General features: G+C 35.3%; 1 protein-coding gene across 7 annotated transcripts in view; it reads right to left on the minus strand.

Annotated features, from left to right (window-relative positions):
- The window catches only part of OPA1 (OPA1 mitochondrial dynamin like GTPase), a 54,785-nt gene extending 46,172 nt beyond the window's left edge, over positions 1 to 8,613 (minus strand). For 3 of the 7 annotated variants that reach the window (XM_035895253.1, XM_035895251.1, XM_035895252.1), the window contains exons 1-5: positions 8,300 to 8,384; positions 7,885 to 7,981; positions 6,588 to 6,695; positions 5,306 to 5,359; positions 4,617 to 4,684 (exon numbers count right to left, since the gene is read on the minus strand). In XM_035895253.1, coding sequence (XP_035751146.1) covers positions 4,617 to 4,684; positions 5,306 to 5,359; positions 6,588 to 6,695; positions 7,885 to 7,960 — 306 coding nt within the window. In that variant the 5' untranslated portion in view covers positions 7,961 to 7,981; positions 8,300 to 8,384. Of the gene's footprint in view, positions 1 to 4,616; positions 4,685 to 5,305; positions 5,360 to 6,587; positions 6,696 to 7,884; positions 7,982 to 8,299 lie in introns of all 7 variants that reach the window. The other 4 variants (XM_035895255.1, XM_035895257.1, XM_035895256.1 and 1 more) reach the window with 2 other exon arrangements.
- Positions 8,614 to 11,715: the final 3,102 nt, after the last annotated feature.

Raw genomic sequence — 11,715 nt, forward strand, 5'->3', positions numbered from 1 at the left:
ATAAATAACACAGGAGAGGATGGATAAAAGGAGAGACAATCAAATGACCAAATATAAACATTTGTTAAATAGTGATTTGTGTAAGTTTTCAATAATAGAAAAATCTTCACATTTGTATTTTACTGAACCATTTTAAGATTTAAAAAATTTCTATATTGCCAGACTAGCAAATGCACTAGAAAATTGTCAAGAAATCAGGCAAAACGAAAGATTGCACTTCTATACAGCAGCAAGGAGAGCGAGCCTCAAGGCTACACTTAGTATTAGAGGAACAACAGTAATATTTTGCCATTTTGCAAACAAGGAAACTCTCAATACGACCTGACACAGTCCCTTTAAAAATTATGCTATAGGTGAAGAAAATACAAGAAAAAAACACTGAACAAAACCTGCCATGAAGGCCTTCTAGCATTTAAACAGGTGCTGTAACAAATGTTTGAAGTCACCAAATCTATTTAATGTGCAATTACTTCCTAAGACATCTGGTTCATGTGACTCTTACTCCATAGCAAAGTATTAAAAGCCCTTTTCAACTACAGTTACTCAATTTAAATAATAATATATAATATTATAAAATATTCAAGTAAAAAATACAGTGATTTAAAAGACTTCTCAATAACACTTTCTTCTTTGTATATATCAGTCAATAATCATATTTCCTTTATTTTATCTTTCTTACTTTATAAGTTTGAATTAAAAAAAAAATTTAAGAAAAAAAAATCAAAAAAAAAAAAAAAAAATCGAGAACTTTAAATAGCAGAGCAATACACACAACACCCAGGCTGGTAGGAACCAGGACAAAGATGTTTACATTTGTCATTAGACACTACCACTGTTTTTCTCCCCTCCAAAATAAATCATTCCAATGTAAAACTGTATTTATTTTAAAGAATTTTATCTAGAAAAATCAACATTGATGAATTAATGGGATTTCAAAAACCAAACTGTTTACGATCATTATACTATTATTTTCATTATCAAAGAAACAATGCAAAGGGGAATAGCACTAGCTGACAAACACATTGGCACAAACCCTGCAAAGTCATCATGAGAATCTGTGCACAATAAAGAAAATAAGGCAAAACAAGTGCTGACATTGTTACTGCATATGCTTTAAAATAAAAAAGCCCATTATTTTACATTAAAAGTTAATATGCTGGACTTCAGTTGAGTATGACTGTCTCTTTAAATTAAAAAGTTCCTCATGACTCAAGTATTTGTCCCATTTCATGAGCAACCAAAGCACTGTCTTTTTGCATGTCTTGACTCCTTCCACTATTACCCACTGACTTCAGTGTGACTGTTCATGAGAAAAACTGAGCCACAGTAAGTCCTCGGAGGAAAAAAGAGTTTGTCCTTGTTTCAGCTGGATAGAGTCAATTTTCTTCCTAGTAGCTGGCATAGTGCTGTGTTTTGGATTTAGTATGAGAAGAATGTTGATAACACACTGATATTTTAGTTGTTGCCAAGTAGTGCTTACACCAGCCAAGGACTTTTCCAGCTTCCCCTGCTCTGCCAGGTGCACAAGAAGCTGGGAGGGGGCACAGCCAGGACAGCTGACCCCAGCTGGCCAAAGGGATATCCCATGCCATATGACGTCATGCTCAGCGTATGAAGCTAGGGGAAGAAGGAGGAAGGGGGGGACGACATTGGGAGTGATGGTCTTTGTCTTTCCAAGTCACCGTTATGCGTGATGGAGCCCTGCTCTCCTGGGGATGGCTGAGCACCTGCCTGACCGTGGAAAGCAGTGAATGAATTCCTTGTTTTGCTTTGCTTGCGTGCGTGGCTTTTGCTTTACCTCTTAAACTGTCTTTATCTCAACCCACGAGTTTTCTCACTTTCACCCTTCTGATTCTCTCTCCCATCCCATGGGGCAGAACAAGCGAGCAGCTGTGTGGGGCTTAGTTGCTGGCTAGGGTTAAACCATGACATAATTAAATGCTGAGGGATGTAAAGGGGTGAAAATGATAAGGAAGACCGAGAGATCAATTTCTAAGAATTTGAATAAGTGTCACAATTTTATCTAGAGTACTTATAACATGAAACTGGGAATTAAGTTGGGAATATAACAGTCCTATGACTAGGGAAGAAAAGATTATGGAAATTTGATTGTATAACTTGCAAGAAAGAGTAAAACAAAGTAAGGATGACATATTTTAAAAATAAAATAAAAAGTCAAGAGATATTCCTTACTAAAGACTCCTTTCGCTCTCCAGCAGCAGCTGTAGAATTACTGCGCTGTTTCTTATACCGCCTGAAGGTGACCCTGTGTTGGCTGAGTGAGGCAGTCCATGCAATGCCAAATCCTCACCAGTGCATCAGGTTCTTCAAGGCACAAGATTTTATCAAAGTACCAAAGGCAGAGAAAGGACTGTGTGGTTGGTTTTGAATTATTCCTTTATCTGGCTTCTAAGCCCCAAATCAATACTTCAGTCTCATTTTTCACACCCACTTCATCACAGCTATAAACACTATAAATTTTCTTTAGAAATTGGGCTAGGCTTTGGAATTTGCTTCTTTAATAGGAAAATGACACTCTTTAGGAAATTTTTTTTGAGACGGATAATAGTGCAAGATAGTTTTCTAAGAAGTCAACACTGCCATTTCAAGTGCAAGCTTGAACTAGTCCCACACATGCAATAAAATATTTTACTGCATTATAGCTTTTATAACTATCTTCTCTCCTCCTTCTCCAAGAACAAAATTTCTTACTTAATCCAAGTAGAAACAGATTTAAACTCCATTTATTTAAATTACTTGTCTGAACACTCCAGTAATTTTGTTTTCTTTTCAAAAAGTTGTACCTTGTGTATTAAATGAGAGATTAGGAGATAAACACCGCATTAGCTGATGAAGCAGCCTGATTCAGTGTTCTGGACAACATTCACTCTCTCAAGTTTATCTTACAAACTAACTAGTTTCTCACTCATTCTACAGGAAGTTTTTAGAGACCCCTCTGAAGACCATTCCCAATAATGATTCTACAGAACATTCCTCCAAATGAGGAATTCCTAGATCTTTACCAGTTACTTCGCTTTTCATGAGGAAACAAAGAAAACCAGCTCATCAGCCATCAGACACATTTCATACCATGCTCCAGCATTTTCCATATCCATACAATCACAATTCTTAAACTAGTATTGATTGGCAGTGGAAAGCATTGAATGAAAAAAGGCCATCTAACCCATTGTCTAGAAAATAATTTTGCTTGTCAATAAACCAAGTGATTATGCTATGCTAGCTATTCATATGTGCCTTGTTTGAAATGTTATGACAAAAACGAAATCATACAAGTTAGCAAAACAAGTTTCTAAGTGTAACATATCAGATATAACTGGAGTAACAAAAATTAGTACACTAGACTAAATGTTATGAATCATACTGGTTTAATATGGGCTGGTATTTTCTGTACCACAGCCAAAGTTTTATTGGCAACATTAAAATGCAGTCATCACTGCATATGAAAAACCAGAATAACTATTAGTGATATTACTGGCACTCAACAAAAAAATGCTCAGTTAATTCAGTTATCAAAGACAATAAATTAAGATGGCCATTTCCTCACAAATCAATAGTAAAGTATTTTTCATGTTTTAAACAGTGAAACCTGTGCTAAGCAATCCCTCAAGAGAAAGTAAAACAATAGATAATAAATAGACAGTTTACAGACAAGGGAAAACAAAAAACTAATTTTTTTTTCTCATGTAGAAACCCATTACTGTTCCAAAGGGATGAAACAAATTGCAAGAAGTGAGCTTTTTACAGGTTTCACTACGTATTGCCATGCAGAGCTAATGTAGAATAAATGTATACATGCCTGCATATACAGAAAGGTCTTTTATGTAAAAGCCCCAGTTATAGTTCAGACACTAAGAAGTTTTCAGTTGCAAAAAAAAATATTTAATAATTAACAAATTCCTGATACTTATTGTTTTCCTTCCTTTTTTAAAATATACACAGGAAAAATGAAAAGCTTTTAAAGAGTGAGCAACATTACAATTTAAGAATTTAACAGAAATGAGATCTATTCATGAAAGCAAAAAATTAATCATCACCTTCTTTATTTCAAAGAAAAATGCTAAAACTTTTAGTTATCAAAACACAGTAACATTTTCTTCCAGAAGACAGTAAAAAAGTATGATGTACACTTTCTAAATAGAGTAAAAAGACAGACTGCTTTAAGAAACAGAAGTTCTTTATGAAGGCAGAGATCCTTAAGTAAGAATCACAACTGTGAAAATGTCAACAGAAATGAGGTTGCAAGGAGAAATACTTGAAAATAACTATAAAAGCTTAAACCAATTTCAGTAATAAGCTATAAGCTCAAGTGCCACTGAGAACATGCCTGGAAAAATTGCAAATGCACAAAATATACCTAAAATTACATTATTACAAACCAAGTATCTTAAGGATGCAATTCCTAAAGATTTTTATGACTGTCTCATTTCCCTTACACCAAAATATTTATCATTGTACTGTGTATATATTAAAATAGCAGAGCACACTCAAGTCATGTTTAAGCTGCTTCAAATTAACATCTACAACTAGCTATTGAAGCACTTTAAAAATACCTTGAGGACAGGTAATTTTTTTTTAGCTTTGCAAGAGCTACTTACCTTCTTGTACTGTTTGTCATTGTCATATCCCTGGTCAGTAGCTCTGAATGCTGTTTCTCCTGGAGAACCTACAATATAATTACAGAAACTTATTATAGCATGCAAAAGGCACTCAAAAATTCTCAGACTGCACCTAATATAAAATTAAAGTTTCAATGCCTACAAATTAATTCAATAATCTTTGAAGTTGCTATCAGCCAAAAAAGGTTCACCATAAGAAACTGAAAAAGAAATTCAGTTTAAATTCTGAAAATTTCATATCTAGTTTATGACTTAAATTAGTTATATAGGCAGCTTCAATTAGACTATTAAAGTTCTGAAAACTTTTTAAAAGTTAATTATTTCTGACAGACATGAAAGGACAATACAAATTCCATTGGCTTATTTTAACAAGAAAAAAAGATTATATTCTCTCCTACTGTAATGACATAGGTTTTCAAAACAAACTTCTGGAAAATGACTGAAATAAAAAGCTCTGCTAAGGACTCTGGCAGAGAAATATCAACTATTCATCCTCACAGGGGTGGATCTAAGTATTTTTAAAATAATTGGAAGGTATTTGTAATTCAATATTAAATTGCTGTAAATAGTTGCGTTTACATTGATATTCACTCCTCTTAGTACAGTAGTGTTTTAAGAGTTTGCTTTAAAGAGGCAGGTTAAGGGCAGTAAAAAGGGCTTTTACACACCTAACAACAGAAGTAGATCAGAAGCTCCTATGACTTCACTAACCAAATTGTAACCTGTGAAAAATCAGCAGAAGAGGGGAAATAAAAATTATAAATACAAAACAAAATGCAAAACAAAGATGAGGGATCTTTGTCTCATTTGGAGGACCACACAACCATAAATGTCAACTATGTCTATGTGAATATGACAAGTAATAGGTGACATCTCATAACACGAGTCAGTAACACCACAATTTTAAACAGCCAAAATCTTTAGCAGCCAAAATACATAGGAGATTGTAATCTACTTGTTACTTTGTTGAACTTCATCCCTACTTGATTGCTCGCTCGGTTTGTAAGATGAATGAACTAGTTCCACTGTTAATGGTCTTTTAAGAAAATGAAAATATGCTTCTTACGCACGCTGATACGGAAATATTTTCAAATGCTCTTAGAGCAATGACCGTGACACCACATAGATATAAATTTGCACAAACACAGATGTTACAGGAAGAATCTTTCACTCTATTATAAGAATGACTGGGTGAAGTTTTGAGCTGTGCTCAAGAGCAAGTCAGATATGATGATGAAATAAATAATTTTTTAGTTTTAAAAAGGTCACCCATCAGAAATATCTTATTCAGATCTCCCAAAACCTGAAAACCATTAAGCCTACTACTGCTTAGGCACCTACTGCCTAGGCACACTGCATTGAAAAACCATCCCCCTGCTTTTTGTGAAGCATTTGAAATTCCTACCTAACCTACGCCTTTGAAACGTAGCCCCTACCTAAGCTAAATCTTCAAGCAAGTCCTTCTGGAGCTACATCCAGCTGAAAAATATCAGTCAACCCAAAAGAATACTTTTGTCACAAATGCTTATTTCATGTGCTTGCAACATTAAGAATCATCATTCTTAATAATCCAACTCTTTTCTCCTGTAACTGCTGTGGTACTGTTACTGTCTAGTGCCACTCTCACCTTCTCCTAATTCTAGCTGGACACGTCCAGCTTTTGTTACTCACTGAAGCAATCTAGCTTTCAATCTTTGTTTAGAGTCATACAAGAATTCTAGTTTTCTGTTCAATTTCACATTTTGTTTCTCACCACTTGCTACTAGAATTCTTGCTTTTAAAAATCATTGCACTTACCTCTTCCCATAACACTTTCAGACGAGATATGCAATGAAAAGGCATGCATTTTCAGGGTCCGCTTTATTTTAGTGACTAAAGACATATCTGTAACCTCATCTTGTAAAAGCTTATGTTTTCAAAATTAAAACTAAGCTGAAAAATTGCTCTCACCAGGAGAAAAAAATCCTTTCAGCGAAGTGAAGCTCTCTCCAATCTTGTCAAAGTCAGGCAGAAGTTTGGCAAGGTCATCTGCATCAGGAAGGGCTTTGATAAGTTTTTCTAGGAAAACAGTACAACAACTAATAAGTATTTCTTCTTCCCTATTATTTTCATGAACAAAAATGGCTTAGGCTGTAAAACCTAGCAACTGTTTCAGGACATGGCTTTTTTATTTTTTTTTTTTAATAAGAAATTTAAAAGTTTCTTTCCACATGCACCTCCCCCCATTAGTGTTAGGAAAGTTTATCAGATCTGAACAACCAATTGCATTTTTAGACTTTGAACTTCCTGATAAGTTGATGCCTCAGGTAGTTTAAAATACTCCAAAACTTATTGCTGCATTTCACCACATTTCATATACTATTCTCGCACAGACTTTGTAGAGGATGTTTTATAATTACACAACGCTCACTATGCCCTCCTCTTGTACGTTTTAAGAAAAATTATTTTTCAATTTCATAAGCCAATTTTGTAATCCTTCAAAAAAAATAAACTTATTAGCTTTAGAGTACTACAAAAATGTAGTGTCCACTAGGAATAAGAAAACATTTGTCTCAGTTATTCTATCTCTGCATTTAACTATGCCATGCTCATACATGTAGTGAAATCTTCATAAACTTAAAAAAAAAAAAAAAAAAAATCACTGGCACATTACTACCCTGCATATATAAAAAAGTAACTCAGTGGGTGTTTTTTAGATTTCCATGTTTTACCTGAAAATATGCCTACTGTAACCAGAAGGTTCAGGAAAACAGTCTATACTTTTCATTTTATCAAGATATTCTGTAGATAGGTAGGTTCACTATTCTGCATTTTCAATTCATCTATAAAACATACATACCTTTTACTTATCTATTTATATTTTTTACTTTCAAGTGTCACTCATATAGAAAGAACGAACTTTGTGCATAATGCTATGAAAACCTGTGTAAGTCCCCCTGATCATGTTGCAAGTCTCCTTTCAATAATGGGTAACGTGGCCATATGAAAGGACCAAGAAGATTCTCAACTGTAAGGATGAATTATGGAATATCAACGCTAAACAATTCTTAATTTTTTTTTTTCCTACAAACACACTGATACAAATACCTTGGTAAGACACACACCAAGTTCACAATACAACTTCACTCAAATGACAGCTATAAAGATACTACTGCACTCGGGAGAGGCACTGAGGACCTATGCCCATATGTTTAAGTTGTGCATATGCTAGTCTTTAGATAGAGTAGCATTTTAGCTATTGTGATACCGAAGTCAATATGTTCATCAAGCTCCCAAATGAAGTCAGGAACAATCCACTTATATTCATCGAGATCTGGCATCATGTCCTTCCACTGATCATACGTCTAATACAAAAAGGAAAAAAACAGTAGAAATAGAAAAAGAAATGTATGGAGAGAAGCATATGAGCAATCTATTGAAAAGTAATAGCTACATATAAAACATACTAACCCACCATCTTTTAGATATGAATACTACTACTACCTGGATCTTTTAAAATCTATAACAGTTCTCTAAACATTCTGTTTTCCATTTTCACTGATCTTTATTGTCCCCCTGTAATGATATCCTGTAATTTTTGTGCATATTCCAAGAAATACTGTTCTGAAGCATACGATAACAACAAAGACAAAATGCATGAAATAGCTTCCACAGATAAATACCTTCTTAGCTGTATAACCACCACCTACAGCAGATCCTAATATAAGATAGCGAAGTTTGAGAAGTCTTGATGCTAGTCTAGCTAGCCAAAAGTTCCTGTGTGACTGGTATCCATATTTTACATCTAAAAGTTTTGTTTTACGTAGGGGAAGACGATTAAGAGAAGAGAACAGCTGAATGGATATCCTTAATGGAGGTCTTTGAAATTTTGAACTTGGGTAGTAGGGATGATGTATACTTCGGGAAACAAGATGCAAGTTTTGAAGTGGTGATTTCCTTTTTATTCCATAGCTGCTATTTGCTAGACTCCGGCAGATGACACTAAAAGAAAGAAATAAAAACTCTAAGTAACAGATTTCCTCCACACACCATTAACTCAATAACCTCTTTAGAAGCAGCGCACATCACATTTTAGCTGGTTACGGATAAATTAGAGCATCACTCTGAATGTACAGTTTCCAACTATCATTGCTATGCTACCAGGAAAATAAAAAGTTGTAAAAACCGTTATTGGGTACAGTGTTTCTAGTCACTACAGAAATAAAACATTATATACCATTTATGAAGCCTGTTATGAATTATTTTAACTTCTACACTGGGTTAAGGCAAGTAACATGTCTGTGGTAAAATATGGTTTGGGCAAACAGGAGCTAAGAGTCCACAGAAGACTATGGCCAACTTGCAACATAAAAGAAAACTTAACAGTTTGGCCTATCATGTTATTCAGAACAAATTTTTAGACAACATTAAGCTTATAGAGGATTTTCAAACTTAAAAAAACCCAGCAATACACAGACAAAATTCCTATACAAAATACATTTGTCCTTTTTTGGCAAAGCAGATTCTCCTTTGGAATTGAAGCATGTACTTAATCACATCTTTCCGTTCCTTTCACTCTTAATGTTCTGAGGTTCTAAGATCACAGCATTATTGTTTTGTCTTAGGTCATGCATAGACAAGATTACTTCTGGAGATGGCTGCACCATGTTTGTTGAAGACTTCAATAACATAATTCAGATTTATGCAAGAGTGAAAGTTTCAGTCTGAAAGATTTGACCCTGAAAACAGCTCAGCCATGAAAAGCACATGTTAAAAACACAGGAACCTTATCAATCCTGCCTACTTTAAACACATAAGTTGGAATAAAGCTCCTTGTGTACTTTAATTACACTATCTGCGTGCTTCAACATTTTGAGGTAGCTTTGCTAGTTTAGGGAAAAGACAACTGTGCTGGAAAAAGCAATTTCTTCTGTAACTTTTTAGTCTCACCATCATACCAGAATGGTTAATATTAAATCATTTACTGGATGCCAAATATGAGTGAAGTTACAGTTCTTGAAACTAATGCTTGGGTTTTTTTCCAGGGTTTTCAATATTATCAAGTGCATTTACTTATGAATAGGACAAATACAAAAGAAAATGCTTCACACTATTGAGAAGGCAAATTATTCATCCCATAATCCTAAATAATTTAAAATGAACAGATCTTAAAAGAGAGTGAATCATATGAAATGGAAAATGTTACAGCATTTTCTAATAACATGCTTTATATGCAGTTCTTTGCCTTAATATTTTCCATGTAGTAGAGATGCCATTGTCTATGACAGGCATAGTTTTAATGTCCAAAGGAGGAAGGTTTTGTTATAAAAGCACTTTTGACCCAGAAATTAAGCTTTTGGAAGATAATTGAAAAATCAGAATTATGCGAATTAAGACATTTTCCTCTCTTAAAAAGACCAATCCTCCCAATGACCTGTTTAGAAATTTCCTTTAGTGTAATGGAAAGCTCAAAAAAAGGGAACTCCACTGACTGGTATAAGAGTCCTTGTTCATAAAAGTCACTATGATTTTGAAGGGTATCCTCTTGCTGCTATACTAAACTACCTCAAAGGCTGTGCCTTTACAATAACAAGCTTAGTATCTAGAAAGAGGATAATAAGCAGGAGCAGAATAATCCCTGAAGTAGTTTCTAGTTTCTCTTCTTTGACATGGAATTACAAGAAGCTCAGAAATTAACCACAGATAGTACCAACACAAAAGCAGCTACATAACAATAAAAAATGAAAAGTGCCTCCACATTAGAAATATTTTATTTCCCACTTTTGAAAACAGCTTTTTAAATTGGGGTGTGGTAAGCCTGTACAAAGCAAGCTAATGACTGGGCCATTATTTCTTTTGTTTTGCAGTCACTGCCATTACACAGATATTAAATATTTTCAGCAGAGACCAAGTGGTAGCATATTCTACAGCAGCCACTTCCCATTACGAGTCTTCACCTAGGCTAAGGCATTTCGAAGTATTATGTAATTTTCTTCTCTGTGATTGTTCTCATTGTGTTTTACAGCATTCATTCTGTCTGTTTAAACTGAAGGAAAAATTGAGTTCTACCACAAATTGTTATGGCAAGAACTTGATCAACAAAACTGCCTTTTGAGTGCTATCATATATTTCAAATCCTACTTGCTTTAACTGCACACACAAAATCTTATAATTAATCTGAAAAACCCACTAATCCATCATTATACCAAAACTTCCATTTTCTCCTTTCTTTTCTCCTCCTGCTGCTAAAATCTCCCCATAAATACTGACAAAAAATCCCACCTTAAGATCATCACTGAAAAGTGCAGTTAGACTGAAAAGGGTGCCAAAACAATGCTATTAAATGAAGTATTTAATGAGTTCTACATTTAAAGCCTCTGGAAAGCTGTTTTTAATAACAATAACAAAAATTAGCTTTCTAGACATGAGTAGCTGTGCCATTAGAATCTGCCTGATTATAGGCCTGCAACCTGACTACTCTTGCATTGCATGGAGATGATAGATACCTTGTAAAAGAATAGTGGCCTAGTAGTATTGATAGCCAAGCATTCCACCTGGAAGTTACACCTAACATTTTACATACATTGGTCCAGTTTGAGTGCTTAAAAAAATCCCCACCTCAGCTGGGACAAATTTTCTGTAAAGATAGATATATACACTTACAATAGCTATGACTGCAAAGCAGTCTTTCAAATGCAACCCAAGAAAAAGCACTATGGTATTTTCTGTCTCATTCAGCCCTAGACGACAAACACTTATGTTCCCACTGCTGCTCCCAAAGCTGCCAAGGAACATTGAGATTACCGGCCACTCAATTTCACCGCTCCTGTCTGGAATCGTGCATAAGAACGGTGAAAAACAAGAGGAACGCAAGGTAGCTGCTGGGGAGGGCCAACCCCAGGACACGAAGGCGGCCCGAACTCCCTGGGGCGAGAATGCGGGAGACGCAGCTCCCTTCCACATCGCACGCCGGGTGCTGGGGGAGCTGAAGGATGGGGAATTTCCCGGCCTGTGATCAGCAGCCCCTCCCCAGCAGGCCTCAGGCTCCCCCCTGCGCCATTCGCACACACCCCGCAACCCGACCCGCTCCGCCGCTCCC

This window comes from Egretta garzetta, unplaced genomic scaffold, assembly GCF_000687185.1.
Source record: "Egretta garzetta isolate BGI_Z169 unplaced genomic scaffold, ASM68718v1 scaffold425, whole genome shotgun sequence".
In the NCBI taxonomy this organism is placed as follows: Eukaryota; Metazoa; Chordata; class Aves; order Pelecaniformes; family Ardeidae; genus Egretta; species Egretta garzetta.